The sequence below is a fragment of the Mya arenaria genome, chromosome 8 (genome assembly GCF_026914265.1).
Source record: "Mya arenaria isolate MELC-2E11 chromosome 8, ASM2691426v1".
Lineage (NCBI taxonomy): Eukaryota > Metazoa > Mollusca > Bivalvia > Myida > Myidae > Mya > Mya arenaria.
In genome coordinates, this window is record NC_069129.1 from 69,592,264 (window position 1) to 69,612,602 (window position 20,339).

General features: G+C 35.6%; 2 protein-coding genes and 1 non-coding gene across 3 annotated transcripts; all 3 read left to right on the forward strand.

The window, feature by feature from the left end:
- The first annotated feature begins 5,086 nt into the window (after positions 1 to 5,086).
- LOC128245115 (uncharacterized) lies at positions 5,087 to 10,445 on the forward strand. Its single transcript, XM_052963353.1, has 6 exons — positions 5,087 to 5,169; positions 6,371 to 6,520; positions 7,675 to 7,776; positions 8,846 to 8,935; positions 9,792 to 9,903; positions 10,358 to 10,445. The coding sequence occupies exons 2-6, from the start codon at positions 6,374 to 6,376 to the stop codon at positions 10,426 to 10,428; spliced, it is 522 nt and encodes a 173-aa protein (XP_052819313.1). The 5' UTR covers positions 5,087 to 5,169; positions 6,371 to 6,373; the 3' UTR covers positions 10,429 to 10,445.
- A 1,002-nt stretch (positions 10,446 to 11,447) lies between these two features.
- Positions 11,448 to 11,521, forward strand: Trnat-ggu (transfer RNA threonine (anticodon GGU)). Its single transcript has one exon. It is a non-coding gene; the product is annotated as a tRNA-Thr (tRNA).
- Positions 11,522 to 14,326: 2,805 nt separating this feature from the next.
- LOC128243864 (uncharacterized) lies at positions 14,327 to 17,183 on the forward strand. The gene is made up of 3 exons (XM_052961843.1): positions 14,327 to 14,459; positions 16,351 to 16,494; positions 16,638 to 17,183. The coding sequence occupies exons 1-3, from the start codon at positions 14,405 to 14,407 to the stop codon at positions 16,877 to 16,879; spliced, it is 441 nt and encodes a 146-aa protein (XP_052817803.1). The 5' UTR covers positions 14,327 to 14,404; the 3' UTR covers positions 16,880 to 17,183.
- The last annotated feature ends 3,156 nt before the right edge of the window (positions 17,184 to 20,339 follow it).

The following is a 20,339-nucleotide window of genomic DNA, read 5'->3' on the forward strand; positions in this document are numbered from 1 at the left end:
CGATCACAACTTGCAACGATGAAAGTCCGAAGAAAGAAGTCGGGAGGCAAAAATATACGACATGCACACCGATGTATACCCCCGACCGTATGTTCGGAAAAGAAGATTTAAGAGTTTGACACAAACGCAGGAGAAGTCCTTAGAATATGCTACATACAAACACAATGAACAAAAATACTAAACGTTGTTATGGTAACTGTGCACTAGTCTCCCCCTCAATAAGATCTATCTCAAAAACGTCTAGAGTTATGCTGCATAATTTTATAACCTTTTACAGATATAAACAATAAGACAGTCTATGGTTCCTATACAAGGAAATCTTCTTAATAAGATGCATTTGTATACGAAGTCTGGAATCAATGCCTCAAAGACGTCTGGAAGTGTGTTTAATTCAATTAATATGGAAAGTGCTATTGCAAACTGCACTTCCGCTAATTGCTATCTAACTATCTATATTCCAGGTTTAATTTAGATAATTGAATTCTTTCATTTCGTTAAAAAAGTATGACGTCACCTTTTCTGCCATAGCTCCAAATAATTACCTTCTAATGCATCTCTTTTCTTTCGAAACACATCATTGTCTTTGTGGTCTTTGTTAAGGGTCTTATTCGCCTGTATGCAATTCCATGCGACACCTCCAACTTCCGTTATAAAAAAACAGGTTTGCATTAAGAAAGTCACCTGATAATCAAATTTCGTAGTGACATTGTGCGCACAAAATTCAGATAATTGTTTCGGTTTTATTGCATGTTTGTTATTGAGATAAATGCTTTCTTTCATCAATATGTGGGTTAAAAATATTTAAAAGTTTGATGAAGTCAGTTGGTTATGCATACATTTCGATCAGTTTACATTACTTAATTATACTAGGACTGGGACTTTAAACATAAATGATATGTGTGAGTAAATTTATATCAACAAATGAATATTGCTAAATTGTCTATAAAACATCTTGAAGCTCTAATATGATTTTGAAAATATATCTTATCTTTTATATATTCAATTGATGACATAGTTTGTGCCACGGTGTCAATTGTAAAACCCTGTCCGCTTATGTGTTCGACGCAGACTAGACCGACGCTGATCGGTTACAAACATATTCAATTAGTTTAAATTGACGCGGATAGAGGACCCGGATGCTGACAGTGGGCGCGTGCTGCGTGCGCATGGAATACTGGCAAACTATCGGATGGGATTTAGTGAGAGTTTTTAAAGAACCAACTGAAAACAATTAACTGTATTTAAATTCGTAATAGTTCCAATTTATACGCTATAGTAACATGATCATATATGCATTAAATGTAGAATGCAAAGCTCATAAGCTTTTCCTATTGAGCTTTATTCATACGAAGTGCAATGAATAAAATATGAATCACAGAGGGTGTTGTTGTTGTTGTTGTTGTAGTTTTTAAAACTAACTTGCATCAAATGACTAACATGACCATATACATGTTTTATGACTTCATTTACTTAAATGTTCAGTCAGATTATTACATAAATACTGATATCATAAAGAAATTAATTTGAACGAGAATTTTACTCGAATTTGTTAATGGTCATTATAATATAATACCAATGTACGATAGTAGTCTTAAATTGCTGATTGCTAATATTATTACTCATCCCGATTTTTATGGTGATGTTTTCAAAGAAAATTCGTAAAATTAACATGTTTCCAGCAGGTAGTTGGGCAGATAGACTCAACGAATTGCTTGGACTTTATTTAAACCGTCGATATACGGCAATAATTTGAAGAGTACTTGCCTTCTAGTTTTTGAAGATGAGTTCCTCCAACAAGGTGTGGGGTTGAATATAGCGTCCTTACATAACTAAACTTTCAGTCCTTTGATTTATGAAAAATTGCAGATTAAAGTTATCTTTAAAACCGCCTTTGGCTGGCTAGGAGTGTTCCGGAATGTGAAGTCTTTTTGTTAAAATATTTGTCATATGTAATCATTTGGAGAAAAAAAGTTTAGCTTATACATGTCGTTTTTATTTTTAATAATGTTTTCCTTATTTCTCCCTGTTTAAGTACAATGATGCTTTTTTTATTATAAAACGCTATGGTCACACAGTCTTAAGCCTTTTATTTTCCACGGCAGACTGTGTGTGATGCTCATAGTTTCAAACAATAACGTCATCATATCTTTGAAAAGTTTTTGCATTAGGTACTCTTAAGTGTATTCCTCCGTCTGCGGAGAGTTGGAATTTCTTATCATTGAAGTTCTTGGGGTTTGCCTATTAGTTTTATTTTTAAGTTTCAAGTTAATGCATACTTTGATAAGATTAACCATTTACGTTTTTACTTTATTCGGGATTGTTGGGACAATAGTGAGGTTGTGCACACTAACGACTGTTTGATGCCACCAGTAAATTTACAAGGCGGTACCTAACAATTCTTGATAAACACACCTATTTTTTTTATTAAGTATATATGTACTGGTTGTTTGTGTTGTTTTGTGCTGCTGTTCCATGTTTCTTGTTTGTGTTTGTGTTCTTTGTCTTTGGCGTTTACCTTGTGCAATGAAACGGGGTTTCTGTTGAACTTTTTGGCTACTGAGGTTGTTTCTGTAGGGGTTTTTTCAAATAAATATACCTCTTATAAATATGGTACAAGCATTCAAAGTTAATTTAACGAGTTGAAACTATTCATATTTATTTGATTTAAACAAATTTTATTCAACATATACAAACAAATACACAGAATTTGCACACACACAAGTTGTCTATAATATTGAAATGGATTGGAACGAAAGCATAGCTCATAGAGTTCTTCTCCGTAGGAATTAAATTACTCATTTTCCAGAAAAAATGCCGATTGACGAGAAGACGATATATATGTTTTATGCGAGAAAGAATGTTACTAATGACAAAAAAATAAACTAAGTATTGTGTGTTTAGATATAGGGTCGATAGTTCAAACACGATATATAATAGATACAAAATAAGCACAAGTTATTGTATAAAGGATATATAAATAGAGATATTAGGAAAAATATATGTTGGGTACATACCATATTAGTGAAACTTTGCCATTCAGGTATGATCAGAAACATTTCGAGTCTTGTATGAATTTATGAACAGTATCAAATATTTTGGAGTTGTTCTCGTTGTTAAGGGTTGGATTGCCAAAGAGAATGAGTCCAATGTTAATTTCTGTCATAACTGACATATGACGAAAGAAAGTTTGTCAAGAGTCGGTATATAAAGGACAATGCATAAAACAGTACTTCTTTCAACACCACCACACTCTCAAAGAATAACCTTGAAAAACAGCTAAGATGAATTTTGTAGAGATTGGAAAGTCTATTGCTCTTTCGGTAACTTTCATTCTAGGTTCTGAAGTATTTGTGACATGGCGTTGAGTCTCTGAAACGAAAAACAAAAATTATTTAAGAGCAAAAAAACAATGATAAAAAAAAATTGAGTACATATACAAAATATTTTAAATATACACATTTTAACAGTCACAGAATATTTCACAGAGCCACTTGTAAAATACGTATAATAAAACATCAGTTGTTTTCTCAGTTAGATAAAGGGCACAACTCATAATCACTTAAAGCCGGATTGATAGACCTAATAATTAGGACCTATACATCATATACAAATATAATACAATAACATTAGTGTATTGTCTCTGACATGACAGATGGCTATAATGATACCTTGAATTTGGTTCTTTGACAACAAACTTATCTGCTAGAAATCATTAAAAACCCTTTTTATTTCATTTGTTTTCTTTAGGCTGCACTCTTACAGATTAACAGTTTTAATATTTTAACTTTTGTCCAGGAATGAGCAAATTTTGTGTAAACATCTAAAAACCAGCGATACAAGAATGCTGACAAAAGATTTTATCGCAGTTTTTCATATTTCTGTCACAAATTAATGTTTTTGAAAAATGCATAAAACATCAATTTTTGAAAATAAATATGAAAACTTGCAATGTGATTTTTTCAGCAGTATTATATCACTTATTGCTATGCATTTTCACATGCAATGTTACATATATACAGTATCCAGTGATGTGAATCATTCCATATATATGCTGCAAATCTTTAATATTATAATTATAGAATGTGCATCAAACTATATGCATGATAAGCTTAAAAGTTTGTATTAAATTGAGATTTGGTAAAAAAAAAATGCTACAAGCTGACTGTAAATACATACATAATGCATGATTTCCACTTGATTCGCTCTTGCGGTGTATTTACTTTTATCTTGCTTATAAATAACACAAGTAAACCGGAAATACGGAAATTTAGTTACCCATCCAGAAACCTGCAGTTCTGTGTAACAATCCGTCCCGCATAGTTACCAGCATCTTGGATCCATGTCAAGATCTGAAATAAAAAATGAATAATCTATTTATTTATAAACAGGCTGTTTTCTTTCTGAAGCTTAAAATATGGTTGACATTTTTCTTTAAATGCAAGGTGGTTTCTGTTTTAATAAAGCCATTGCTTGAGCTCAAGTAGTCATCAGTCGTGGGGTTCAAGATCTGAACCTGTCCCACTTTTGCTCCCAGGTTTACCGTACTAATATTATACCGTTCATGAGTGTGTCCCAGGACTAACCCACAACGGTCAGATTGTTTGCAAACTAAGTTATCAGGAACAGTTTATCGAGCTGGTTGAACAATTCAACTGCAAGCTTTAAGTTATTTTAAGTTCTAAGGGCCTGTGAGCCAAGTTGATAGAGCACAAACTTGCAAACAGGGAGTCCCCAGTACAAGTCCCATTGCTAGCTGCAATGTTTTCAGAACCGCAAGAAAATTGAAAAAAATGTAGTTTGGGACAAACAAGTCTCCCAACTGTGACCAATAGAGCTTATGCACCTATCAATATTTTGCCCCAGGGGGGGGGGGGGGGGGGCGGCGGGCATACACGGGACTTTAGACAGAAGACAATTCCCGACAGGCGGGAATTTGACACGCCGAATAATTCCGGGTCCCGGGTTTTAGACATAAGACGGATTTTACATCTCGGTACCCGGAGTTGTATAGACAACCGTATTTCGTATCCCGGTACCCGGAGTTTAGACAACTGTACTGTCGCACTAAAAAAATGGCGGACAAACTTTCACACGTTTCATCCTTCTCAGTTAAAGACATGTGTGAATGGGTGGATAGCATCTCAAAAGATCTCACAACCATATTTAAAGGTACAGTATTAAATATAAACAGGAAATGTTCATCATTACTATAATTTATTTTGGCATATCGTATTAAAGTTCCATTCTATTGCCATGTGTTTTTGCGCGCGCTGTCCTTTACGATTTTGACATAAAGTCCGTTTTGATCAATTTCTTCTTTTGTCACTATGTTTTCAAATGCCCTCTGCTGCAGTCTCGTCTTGAATTAGTCCAAATTGCTATAATCGGCTTGTTTACGCCATAAAGTTCTTTCTTTTCAGATCTTCACCAAACTTATACAGTAGTTATATATTTATGAGAGCTTGGTTCCTTTTGAAAATCAGTCAGATCAACCTATGCACGACTGGATTATCTCCCTTGAAATTGTCAAAAATTGCTATAATTCATATTTTTTATGTGATTAAATCTCATTTTCTTTTCTGATCGTCACCAAACTTATACAGTAGTAAGATATCGATGACAGCAAGATTCCTTTTGATACTTCAATCTGCACCAAACGTTTGCTTATTCATCTTCCCTTTGTTGCTGATACATACATGATATGATTTGACAATGATCAAACAAACCAAGCCAGTAGAGCACAGGCCCTCATGGACTTAAGTTTATCTTGGCAAATCATATATATTTTATAGGAATGCAAGAGGTGGTGCATTGGGAGGTCAAGGTGTTTGTTTGAGAAGAAAAATGAATTCTCCTAAATAACTTTGCTCGGTGTGAAATATTTTATTCAAATTTGAAACTTATGTTGCATATACATATAGAAAGAAGGTCATGATCATATTAATTTTAGGGTGACTCGGTCCAAGGTCAATGTCACTATTTATACCAAAACATTTTTTGTAGCCTCCGTAACGCTGGTTAATAGGCGTGAATTATAATTGGATTGGATATCAGATAACATACAAGCCAAAGTATATTGTAGATATTATTATAGATTCTTTATTTTACAAACCATCAAGATTTCAAAGTGTATTAACCATTAGCCCTTAGCCCGCCATTCATGATGGAGGTTATTTTTCAATCAGCTTGGATCAAGATCAGACGCCGAATTACTCTGCGTCTGATCATGATCCAAGCTATTTGACACTCGGACAATAGTTTCACCAATTTTTAAGTAAATCCATCAACATTTGACAATGAAGCAGGAGACAAATATAGCGGTGGGCTAGGGGTTAAGTTTAAATTTCTCAAAACAGTGCCTGCTTTTCAGTCTATGCTGTGGTTTCCTGGTGGGCCACCTCTCACCTTCCTGCCTTTCCCCATGCCTGACGGAGACAGAAGACCGGGAAGCTGTCCAGACCATGAGTGCTGTGGTGGTCACTTCCTCCCACCAAGCGAAGTCATTGAAAAAAGGCTTAAGGTATGGTGTATGTCTTGATCATGATTTTAATTGCAGTCATGTCAGATGAGAATCTACCTAGTGACCATTTGAATTTTGTTACTGCTAGTATAATATAATTGTTTTTATCTGCACGTGTGTACAATGGTTTCAGTCACCACTAGGGCGATTTTCTCTTGACATGGCCCTTCCACTATGCTACCCGTTGCCGTGCATCGGTCCGTATGTGTGTTCCAGTACCTATCTTCTACATCATTCACACTAGATACTTAAAACATTGCCACATTTTTGCTGTGACCTTGAGGTCAAAGATATAAAAAAAAATATATATAAAATATGTAGTTTTCTGATGTATCATTTTCATGATAAGTTGGATATTGAAATAACCTGGCACAAATATTGGTAACTTGTCAGCAGATAATACATCTCATCCAAGACCCAGGGCCCTACCTCATAGGTCAAGGTCATACTCGGATATTAAAGGTCAAATATTGATATGTCATTTTGGGCTGGATCTTTGTCATGTCAAGTGGGATATTGAAAATAACTTTGCACAAATATGTGTCACATGAAGATATTGCATTGTATCCAAGGCTCAGGTCTCTACCTCAAAGGTCAAGTTCTCACTCTAGAGATTAAATGCCATGGTCCTTCGAGATCATGAATTTCAATGCGTTTAGTTTTGAAGATTGAATACCGCTTCAGCCGGTGCTAGGGGGCGTGAGTAGTGTTGCATCGTTAATTACTACTCATGAACAGACTCAATAAAACCGAGTCTGCAATTTTCTCTATATGAGTTGTTTTTCTTGATCTTGAAGGATCACCCTTTTACATAATTTATAGAAATAATTTGTTATATAATATGATATCATAATCTGTTTATTACTTGACCCAGTGTATTGATATTTACAACTTGCAATCCTTATGACAAAACCTTCACTTTGAATTGTTCATTTGTCCCCTGGACCACAGCCCTGGTGCCTGGGGCAGACTGGGTGGGATCATAGTTCTTTTTTATTTTTGTATTTCTTTTTGTTTAACCCTTTACAAAGGTCATCTTTTAAACCATTTCATGTTTCAACGTTTTAACTTACCTACAAACATTCAGCGTGGTGATGCGCAATGGCTTGCATTGACAAATTCTTGTTTCAATTGTTCTATCAATTTGTTTATAGGGAGTCGAGTTGCCACCCTCTGACGTTTTACAGAGGGCACATACAGATGGCAGTACAGATGCAGCCCTACTTAGTAAAGAGTGTACTTTACCAGTGGGAGAGGTTTGTATCAACCACTTTAGCCGGCCTCAATAGTTATGCCCCCCACAAAGTGGGAGGCATATAGTGATTGCACTGTCTGTCCGTCCATTCGTTCGTTCGTTCGTTCGTCCGTCCCGTTTCGTGTCTTAGCCATTACTTCTATATTATTGAATGGATTTGAATCAAACTTCACAGAATTGTAAAGCACCATGTTTCTAGGATATAGATGCTTAACGCAGGTAAAACCCTGTTTAAATCTTAGAAAAGAATAATGGGGATCACCTGTCACTTCAGAAGTATCAGTTATTATGCAAAACAACCCATACTTTTGCTATTTTTGCTATTAAACTAGCTTCGAATGAAGTATTAAACATTTTTGACATTACAACAGTTGATTGATTGATTGGGATATAACGCCGTTTTTAACAATTTCTCAGTCATATCACGGTGGCCAGTTCACCTACTCATGTGTTTCCTGGTTTTCTCACACCAGTAATTCACACAACAATCTCCCCAAGACGAATGACGTTTGTTGCAATGACTTTTTTCAAAGGTCGGAAAGAAAGTTGGCCTAGCAGGGATTCAAACTCAAAGCCCCTAAATTGGCAACCCGCATTGTTACCGACTGAGCTACTGGGACTCGACGTCTTTACAACAGTATATTTCCATAAATATTTCCTACCGTGAACTAATGCAACCCCTCGTGATGCTGCAATTGTGAATTTCGGTTATCATTCTGCCCACAAGGGTAGCTGTGGTCGAGTTGGTAAGATTACTATATGGAGCTATAATCTGTTTCTTCCATTCCCTAGCATGCATAGTTGGTTTACAGAATCGACAGATTGAGCCATAAAAAATCTAATAAATGGTCTATAATAGAGCAGTATCGTTTAAAGTTTCAAATACATTGATTTGTTTGTAATTGGGTCAATATGGTTAAGGCTATGCCGGACGCGTTTTTTCATCTTTAATGGTATATTTTTGTTTAATTAAAATTTAATTTAATCTATGTGCGCTATATTTAGGTGTTTGTTCCAAATTGATAAAATTTAATGTGAATTTATTAAATGTTGATTTTGTATGGAAACAGGTTAACATTTGGTTGGAGCACCTCAACAATGTCGCTGCAAACAGAGAAAGGGGCCAGGCAAAGGCTGCAGAGACACGGTCTCTGAAAAAGGTAAAGCATTCACATCATGACAGGTACATCAAGAACAAATGTCTCAACAATAAAGAAGTGGCTTTACATTAACATGTCTGATTTGCTTAAATCGAAAACTTTTAAATTGTAAAGAGAATGTCTGTACAAAATGGAACTGAACTCTAATGGCATTTTTTCACCTCCAAACACAACACCCCATATATCTACCATTAGAATTAAAAACAACCTATTTTGTTTTATTTGTTGTCAAAATATATGTTGAAAAGTTTGGTAAAGTCATGTTATAATTTACTAAATAAAGTTAGTTTTCTTATTAGGTAAGCTTTTGTGATCGCACGGTCTCCGTAGTTGTGGTCGTCACGGTTTTATTTATAGCAATTGCTTCAGATGACTCCTGAACCAATGGTCGAATTTCAAAATATTTTCCTTGGGTGACCCTCTACCAAGTCTCAGATTAAATCTTTTCATCTACGTTGAATAATTAAGGTCCCTAGGTCAAATCTTAAAAAAAAACGTTTTATACTCTCTACATGCCACATTTAACATCCAATCCTCATGTATGAAATACGGGCAAAATGTGAGTCTACATGAAATGTAGGCTAAGTTTGAATTTGGGTTGCGTGGGGTTAAAAACTATGTATTCGGTCAAATTTTAGTAAAACCTTGTATACACTTCAAAGGCCACATTTTTCACCCAAACATACTGGTATTTTGTCAGAATGTTTGTTTCCATACAACTACCGGTACTACAAGGAACTACTGATACTGTTGCTCCTCCTCTGTCATGGGAATGTCTAAGTCTTTGTATTGTGATCTCAGGCTAGCGATATAGGGACTATTGGCTCTCTTGTTAAATAAAGCTTTGTTTTTCTAGAAAGAGTTGAGGACAGAGACAACTCCTGGTGGTGCTGCCACATCGACTGCGACTACCCATAGAAGTTCCGCTAGGAGCCCAAACCATAGCCAGGCTCAGAGTGCACCAGACAGTGAGTACCCATGCTACTCAGCTTAATAGTTATATATTTTACATATAATATTAGAATATTTATACTCCCAAAAAGTCAGAATTTTTTATATATTTTTTTTTGGGGGGGGGGGGGGGTATGTAGGAATATGTCCATAACATCTTTTCAGTGCAACTCCTCCTAAACCGCGCAATGACTTTTGTTTAAACTTTACTCAAAAGGAGTACATGATATGTAGATTTTAAGAGTTGTATTGTCTATTCAGCACTATACTTTATGTATGTATAAATATTTTAAGTTTACATAAAACCCTTTATAATACACAGCTGGAATCAAAATATACTTATAAATTACTTTTGTGCAATTGTATACTCAAATCACCATGTACTCCTGCCAAAGCATGGTTATTATCTATCCCAGGTACCACAACCTGCATACTATAAAATCATGCTTAATTGAGTAACTTCTGTTTCAGATATCATGGTAGATGTTTCGAGGTTTGGACGGAGGAGGGTACCAAAAAGATTTGATGAATATATTATGTAAAAACAATAAAAATAAAAAATGAAGTTCACAATGTTCTATATATTTTTGATCCTAGTGATTGGTCTATTTTTAGATCACCTAGAGCCAAAGGCTCAAGGTGAGCTATTCTGATCACTGCCCACTTTCATCCAAGTTTTCACAGGAATGTTCCTTTGGTGGACCTCTTTCAAAAATGTACTGGCCTGGCACGGCTTTCACAAAGCATCTCGAGTCGATATCTTGCTAAAACTAAAATTTCAACATTGGATATCTCATTCAATTGTATTGCCACTGCACTAAATTTGTGTCTGCTTGTGAAACTCCCATGTTTCACAGGCAGACAAAATTATTAGCAATAATATTGAGGTCTAGAATAGATAAAATGGTGCAACTTTTTTCTCCATATATTTAAAAAGCATTGGTTGGAATGAATAAAACAACTGTCATCTGGATGACATTTCTGGCTGGCTGACTTCTAGCTCTTTCATGTCGGGTGAAAAAAATGCTTATCTGGCAATATTGGCACTAGGTTTGCCTTCATCCATCTATCCCCGGGACATTAGATACACAAAGCATCTCCCACTATGGGGATTTAGACAAAAGTATTGGCTCCAGGGTGGGGAATTAGACACCCAAAAGGAAAACTTGTCTAATTCCCCTGGGTCTGCCCGCCGCCCCCCCCCCCCTGGGGCAAAATATTGATAGGTGCATTATGCTTACCTTCTGTCTGCTCTGGATATTTTAAAAACTTACTTTTTGACCCATCCCATCCCCCGCATCCCCACCCCAGGCAACTTTTAAATTTATAAGCTTCAATGTTGATTTTGTAGTGTGTGTGGGTAAGAACCAGCCGCCCGGTTAGCTCAGTTGGTTAGAGTGCCGTGCTAGTGTTCCGGCGGTCGTGGGTTCGAGCCCCACACCGGGCGCACTTTTCCTCCTAGGTTTACTTTACTGGTGGCAGCGGTAAACGGCAGGAGTGCCTCCGTCGGCTTTAAAGGTTAATGGGGGAGGAGTGTAGTGTGTGTGGGTAAGAACCAGCTGTCAGGTTAGCTCAGTTGGTTAGAGCGCCGTGCTGGTGTTCCGGCGGTCGTGAGTTCGAGCCCCACACCCGGCGTACTTTTCCTCCCAGCTTTACTTTAATTTAGAATTTCTGAACACTATTAAGAGACATGATAATCTTGTTAATATAAGTCAAAGCAAATTATTGAAAAATGATAAAAACTTTGACAGATGAAATGACAAATCAGTGTAAACACTGTCATAAAATCAGTCTGTTTTTAGCTTGTTTGTTTTACCTAAAACACCGTAAAATTCAAATACCATGAGTCGAATGGTTGGATAGTATTTCAGTCTATATTTCAGTGTTCTTATCACAACAAAACTCTTGAAATGCATCGAAATAAGAGCATTTTGTTTTTCAAAACATTTTGACAGTTGGCGCGAGGTTGCGTCCCCTGAAAATTTAGTCCAAACGGCGTCTTAACGATTTGTTAATTTACTCACCGGGTTGCAGATTCCACAGAGTCGTCTTCTGTCTTAAAATTGGCAGTTGGGTTTGTTAAAATACGCCATAATAAATGAAAGATCGCCAATGTAGAATATTTCTGTTGTTGTGGCGGCCATTTTTTAGTCTACGAAGTTCGTACGCAACCCTCAGAGCTTTCGTAGAATTTTCGTAGATCTACGAAGAAACAGGTGCTTGTTCATATAAAATTCTTAATAAAACGGCTAAACAGCCTGAGATACATCGTACAAAGTTCGTAAGCAAAACAGACTTCGTACGAAGTTTAATAAAACTGGCTCTTATTCTAGTAAAGCTTGGAGTCCGGATTTATTATAGCAAGTAATTTGGTTGGTGCCAAAAAAAGGAAAAAGTCCAATGTCATTAAATGTAACGGTCAGCTCGCGCAGGAAAAAATTAAGATAAAATAAATCATGCATTCTTAAGTAATGTATTTTAAACATATCCTTTGTGCTTTAGAATTATAGGTTTATTGCATAATTATTAATGTTCGTGTAAGCTATTGAATATTACTGGTGTTTTAAGCATTGAAAACCCGCACTCTATCTTCGACCGAGACAGGCGGTAAATCGGTTTGTAACTTTTCAGCCGATTGCCCCTACTATGAACGCTGCCCTGAGCGGGCACCGTCCAAAAATGTACTCTACATAAGAGCATAGGTCTTATATATACTATAATACCGTTCGACGTTGAAATGTTTCTCTCTAAGATGAGTAAAAATGTACTCTACATAAGAGTATAGGTCTTATAAAAACAATAATACCGTTCGACGTTGAAATGTTTCTCTCTAAGATGAGTAAAAATGTACTCTACATAAGAGCATAGGTCTTATAAAAACTATAATACCGTTTGACGTTGAAATACCAGAATTATACGCTAGCTGACAATTTTAAGACAAAGGAAACACTTGATACATATTTGTTTTCAGTAAAAGCGCCTTTCAATTGCAAACTCTCTGTAAAAACGTGTTAGAGTGTTAATCATTCAAATGGGTAAGGACATACTGAATTTATTGACGATCAGACATCGTACAACGCTACGAGAAAGTGTGCCATGGTGCTAAAAGCATGATCCCATTTTCTAAAAACCTTTCACTGTTTATTGGTTAAAAATTATAATGTGTCATATTAGTGATGAAACGATAATCGAATCCAATCGATAAATCGTCGCGGACAATGCTTTGTCGGCGACAATCGATAGTGGTTGTCCAAAATCGATGTCGCTAATGTTACTTCCGGTAACTACGTATTTTTTGTTGAGGTAAAAAGTCGAGTTAATGTCAATATTTGCTCCCGGTAAATTCTCGTTGAAGTCATTTTAACATGGGAGGTCACTCTCTTACACAAATGCGGTGAATGTAAACACTTTTGCTTTATTATGAACTTCCGATTATTGTTCGATAGTAAATCGAAATGCTTGGCCCGATTCGATTCGATTATCGATAGCAAATGGAGTCCGATTTTCAAACACCATGTCATATGTTAAAAGAATGCATGACTGACGTGTTAGGTACGTCATATCGCCTAAGATGACTTTACGACCATAGGTGAAAACAGCGGCACGTAACCTTAACACTTACATCTCCATGCCCGACACTTGTATGCATTAAATGTTCGGTAATTACTATGCATATAGCAACACGGTGTGCAGTTAAACAATGACGTCGACTGATACAGCAACGTGTTAAGAGAACTAGAAAAATTCATATTTAATTATTCAACATTTTTAAGAAGAAAAACGAGATCGATGATGCATAAAACTCGACATATTCTGGTCATAACTTGTAAATTCAATCTTTATTCTTTCTGATTGTTTATCGATGGTACTTGTAGTCTGCTCAACCACAGTTCTCGACAATGTTCTCTATATACAGTCGTGGTTGTACTGATTACTGTAACACCAATAGTTTGTTTCCTTTCAGTTTCTCTCAGCCATACAGAAAATACTTGCGAAAGAGTGTAATGTGTTTTGCATTGTGTATATGTACTACATGGTAACTTGTTTTTTTTTAATGTGTTGACCTCATTGCGTATGTCATCCTAGTAACTGAGATTATATGTTTGAATAAAGATAATATGAACCATCATTCAACCATTCCAATACATTCAATTCAAGTGATTTATTGCAATATGGACAGACGCATAATACAACAATTCATTTGATACAAAGTATTGTCATTATAAAATGTTCAAATTTATATAAATATATATATATATATATCAATTGCATTTATAAGTATGCTGTTTATATACATATGCTTTTTGGGTGGATGGTTGGTGGGGAATAAAATATGTATCTTTTTGATCTAAGAACGAGCATATATTTTTGCACAAAACATAGGCTGTCTAATGATAACAGCGAGGTAACAGCATTATGTTTTAAACAGGTAACGATGAGGTTTTTTATCTTCACCAGCATACCCACACACATTAGACAAATAGTTGTCTCTGGTCTCGTGTTGGAGAAAGCAGGAAAATGCATGCATGTTGTTGTGTTTGGATTTTTGTTCTGATATTGTTGGCAGTTGAAGGTAAGAGATACAGCATTGCATGTACATATAGTGTTCTTATATATGTGAATGAGAGTGATATGCAAACATTTATAAACATAAAATTATTCTACATCAAATTGAGAACACCAACATACTATTTCCAAACTTGCTAGTCACTCCATTAAAATAAGGACGCAATGCCATTTTGCACATAATCGCTTCGAATAATCCGATTTTTACACTTCAAATAGTCTCGTTTATCGTAATGTAAAGCTATGGTTTATTGTTCGGTCGAAGTGAAACCAATCTTAACACTGTACATGTATGGATGATATCCGGGAATGAGGCCGCCTCTTTAGTTTTAACTTCCAGGTCCCAATTTCACAAACATACCTACGTCAAAACTCAAAATCTCAGTCTCAACTTTTATTAATTTTATTTCTCTTTTAACCTTAAAAGTGAGTCAAATTTGTGTATGTGGTTACCCTTTTTCAAACAGCATTATCTCTCCGCCTAAAAACATTTTGTTAAGATTCCAAAGAAAAATTGTTCAACAGTAAAAAAGTACAACTTATTGTTTTTAGCATAGCTCGAGTACGTTTTTGCTCTGGAATTAGCTTTTTTTGAAATATTGACAAAATGTTTGATCAACACATTCTACTGTTTTGGTAGTATTGAAAAAAACAAAACATTTTGAATCATGTTTCTTGTGCTAAAATGTTGTTTTTTTAGATTGTCATAAGTATTTTTGTGATGTTTGTGCCAGGTATGTACCGAATCAGTTATGACGGCGGTCGGTTTTGTTGATGTGCAAAGTGGATTTACAGGCTAAAGGTGATGCACCTAATGTGCAAGTTGGGCTGAATTACGATCATTCCATGATTAGACAACATCAAACGCTTACTTCACTTGCAAACATTAGTGAAACCAGCTCTTGAACAGACTAAATACTTCGAGTTCGATCCCATTTGTTATATTTTATGGACTGCTCGGTCAGTTTACCACCAGTCGGTCACATCTCTCTGATATAAATTAATACCACATTTACTTGAATGTCGGACTTTGCCTCCAGTTGATATTTTAGCCTGATAATTTTAAAACTGGCTTTCTAGTACACTGCGATGGGTACAACAAACACATAAACAATAGCTGTTAGTGTATTTATTTTAAAAATATAACTAGAAAATAGTCCATACCACCGCGGGCCTTACAGCATTATAGTTAACAAACAATTAGCCACAAACATTGAACGGAAACAAATCGAAATTCAGTGTGTTTTCACCAAATAATGATAGTAGGTTTTAAGTTGTGACAAGTCGGTACTTATTCTTATATTATACCGCTCCTCATAGCATGAATCATAAACAGAAGGGGGATTTTATTTTACAGCGACAGAAGTACTATTACGTTAAATTTGCAAATTCTAATTCCTTCGAGAATTATGTTCCTCGTATGCATGCTGTTGTATAAGACAGGCGTGAACTGGCAATGATTTATTACTGAGGCTGGATAGATACCATCTTCTACGAAAACCTAATCATTGTATCTATCATAAATCAAAATAAATACAATGTTTGCCTTCGTGGCCTAACAATGCTAAAAAAACTGAAATTGTATCGTTAGCTGCATTTGTTGACAACAAAATCATCCGATCTCTTAATGGCAAACATGTATTGTATATGTTGCTTGATTGCCTTATATTCTTTAGGTTAAGGATATCATTTTAAATAAAATCCATGAGAATGTACTGAAATATATACATGCTACAACTTGCAAGAAAAACACCATCGAGTCATAACAGCAATTCTTATTCTTCAAATAGTCAGGCTAAGAACAAAAGCACATCTGTTCGAGTAGTCTTGCCTAATATAATCTTATCAGTAATAACCTGAATAAATAACCTACCTTTTAACAGAGAATGTTGTTTCAGGTAAGAGCACCACTCTGCAATGTTTCGTTTGCGACAGTTTTTACAACAAAGGATGCGGGGACCCATTTGACAACGCCACCGTGCCTCTTGTCCCAGACTGTGCTCAGTGCTCCAAGATATACTACCACAAAGACGAGAAACAGTGTAAGTAAGATGATGTTATTGCCATGACCGAAATCGTCAACCATTAGTAAGAATATAACACATACTTTATTATACGGCTGTATATAACAAGAAAAAGCTCTGAGACTCAAATAAAAGTCAGGTTTTCCCTGTTACTCACTCAGACATCGAGCGGAGCTGCCTACCGACCCAGGCTGAGATGGACGGGTGTAAGAGAAGCGGGACAGATGAGCAGGCGACCATCGACTGCTGGTGTTCGGACGGCCCCGGATGTAACAGTCGCATCATTTACACACCCAACTCCCTGCCCAACTCCCTGGCCACCCGACCGTCCACTGGAGGACTGCTCCTCCTTGCAATCGGAGTTGCGTTTAAGTTACATTTGACGCTTGTACCAGTGATATAGAGATTATATAATTCGTGTAAGAGAATGAATTGAAATTATATCTATAGTATTTGATAATTATAAGAAAAAACGAATATTATTATGTCTTCATCGACAATGAAGTACTCCCTGTGACAGAAGACTCACATTTATCATGTTAAAACTACAAGAACGTGATTTGCGTTCTGCTAATTTGCAGTTAACTTCAATAAAACAGAATTGTTTGGTGCATTATTTGGTTTTTGGTTTGTTTAATTATTATAAACACATGTCATGTGTCTGCTTCACAACCATCGCGGCAATAAAATTTGGCCGTCCAACTTAAGGTTGCATTGTCTTGTTCACTTTACCTTATAATACATGTTTTTTAATGAATAGCATTGAATATAAATGCCAGATCTTTTCAAGCCATGGCCGTCCAACTTAAATGTTATATTGTCTTGTTTCACTTTACCTTATAATACGTGTACATGCTTTTAATAAATCGTCTGGCATTGTATGCAAATGCCGGATTTTTTCAAGCCATGGCCGTCCAACTTAATATTAAATTGTCTTGTTTCACTTTACCTTATAGTACATGTACATGCTTTAAATAAATAGTCTGGCATTGTATACAAATGCCGGATTTTTTCAAGCCATGGCCGTCCAACTTAATATTAAATTGTCTTGTTTCACTTTACCTATAGTACATGTACATGCTTTTAATAAATCGTCTGGCATTGAATATAAATGCCGGATCTTTTCAATCCATGGCCGTCCAACTTTATGTTACATTGTCCTGTTTCACTTTACCTTATATACATGTACATGCTTTTTAATAAATCGTCTGGCATTGAATATAAATGCCGGATCTTAACGATCCAAACCGTGTTACGTCTTCCTTGTGGCATAAGCGAACCTTCAGAGGCTAGGATGAGCAAATATAAAACACATCATTGTTAAAGTATTCTTTATCATAGACAGTTCTATATCAATACACATCTCCTTCAACCAAATAGCTATTTTTCCAGTGATAAAAGTACATTCCATTTTTATTGTGTTTAAATAGTTTTAATATTGTTTTCTTTCCACATTAGATACCAATATACTATCTCCGCCGATTATGAAGACACAAGGGGTCGTATCATGTTTCTCAAAGCAAGCATGAATGTACATTGATGCTTTTCATACCGTCATACGGGCATTTTCCCGCTAGGACAGAGTTATCAAAATAAATGATTTTTTTTACATGTTTATCTTTCTGTTTTATGATAAGTTTTGTATTAGTGTTATAATGTACAGAAAGAACATTTTTGACGACGTAAGTGCTAGAATACTTTGTTGTTATACTTGACTTTTTGCGATGTGTGAGATAAGCAGGTGTAACATACATCAACTGCAGAAGGTGTTTTACTGGAAAACAATCAATACCAGACCCCGCTGAGGGGGAATTATTATAGACAACAAGCGCTAGAAGTACTACGATGTTCACTGCGTTACCAACAAATGTAGACATTCCTTTTTAATGCCGGTTTACCATTTCTCTCACATTTTAAAACAGTAACCGGACACCTTGTGTCAAGAAAATTTCAAATTATAGTTGTCACCTGATTTAATTAAAAAAAAAACAAAAACGCCGTCGTCTCCACAAAACAATTATAAATGATTGATATGTAATACAAAATAGGCTTTATCTATATGCATTACTTTACGATAACGTTTTTTCTGCATGAAGTTCTTTTCAATATTTATATGGAAAACTACAGAAACAAGCTCAGTAGCCGAAAGTTTACACATACACCCCATTTAATGGCACATGGTCAACGCCAAAGACATAGAACATAAAAACAAACAATCACAAATCAGAAACATGGAATAACACCACAAAACTCCACAAACAACACAGTTCATATATACTATGTAAAAAATAGGTGTGTTTATAAAGGATTGTAAGGTACCGCCTAAGAACGGTCAGTAAAATGTAGATTTACTGGGGGTTTAAACCAGTTTGTGTGCCCAACCTCACTATTATCCCAACAATCCCGAAAAAATTACAAACGTAAATGGTAGGTCTTTTCAAAGTATGCATTAACTTAAGGAAACTTGATAATAAATCAAATTATAATAAACTTATAGGTAAAATTCTTCTGTGATTAGAGATCCCGGCTCTATCTGCAGACGAAGGAATACAATTCAGAGAGCCTAATGCATTTTTTTTTCAAAAATATGATGCAGTTATTGTTTGAAGCTGTGAAAATCCTACACAGTCTGCCTTAGCAAATAAAGGGTTTTAATCTTTGTGATCATAGATTTTCATAATGAAAAGCATCATTGTATTAAAACTGGGAACAGTCAAAGAAAACATTATTAAAAATAAAAACACAACATAATTTTGCTAAATCATCTTTCAAATGACTACCCTTAGTAAAGTTTGGAAAGAAAGAGACGTCACACGCTGAAACATTTAGGACTAGCGAGCCAAAACGTTTTTAAAGATAACAAAGTTAATAAAATCAAAGGACTGAAAGTTTAGGACACCATATTCAACTCCATATTTTTATGAGGAATTCATCATAAAAAAAACAGAAGGCAAGTACTCTTTAAAGTATTGCCGTTATATCCACGGTTCAAATAAGATCCAAGCAATTAATTGAGTCTATCTGCCCAACTAGCTGCTGAAAAACATTTTAATTTTACGAATTTTCTTTAAAAAATCCTAACCCTTTTTTTACTTAGGGTCATATCCGCATAAGTCGTTCACTCCTCCCGCATACGCATGCGAATAAATGCATGCAAATCTTCAGTTTTTATTGAATGGTGAAAACAAAGATAACGCTGTTATGGATAAAATGAAAATACAATATGGACAAGATACGAGACAATTGGTGGAGAGAGAGAGAGAGAGAGATGAGGGGGGGGGGGGGGGCACCGAGAGAGCGTATAAGAGCGAGTGAGTTTGAGCGTGAACGTGTGGAAGGTATTTTGGTGTCACTCGTATATAGTAAACAGGTACGTTAGGATCATACTGTCTTGTTGTCGGTCTGGATCCAACTCTTGAGACGTTTTGTACTTCATCTGTAAGCATGTACGTATTTAAATATGGTTTTGTTCTCTTCTGGTGGAGCATGTTTTCACCGAAATAGCAAGAGTTGAAGTGTGACTTAAAGGACATGGCTGACAATATGTTTCTCTGTGTAATAAATACATGACTAATCCAGGATTAAGACTTCAGGATAAAGATGTTGTCCATGAATAAAGTTGAATGGAATAGTTGTTGTTTTCGTGAGATTTAAAGTGATTTAGTTTATTTGCGTGAGATTTGAAGTTATTTAGTCTATTTGCGTGAGATTTAAAGTGATTTAGTTTATTTGCGCGAGATTTGAAGTTATTTAGTTTATTTGCGTGAGATTTGAAGTTATTTAGTTTATTTGCGTGAAATTTGAAGTTATTTAGTTTATTTGCGTGAGATTTGAAGATTTAGTTTATTTGCGTGAGATTTGAA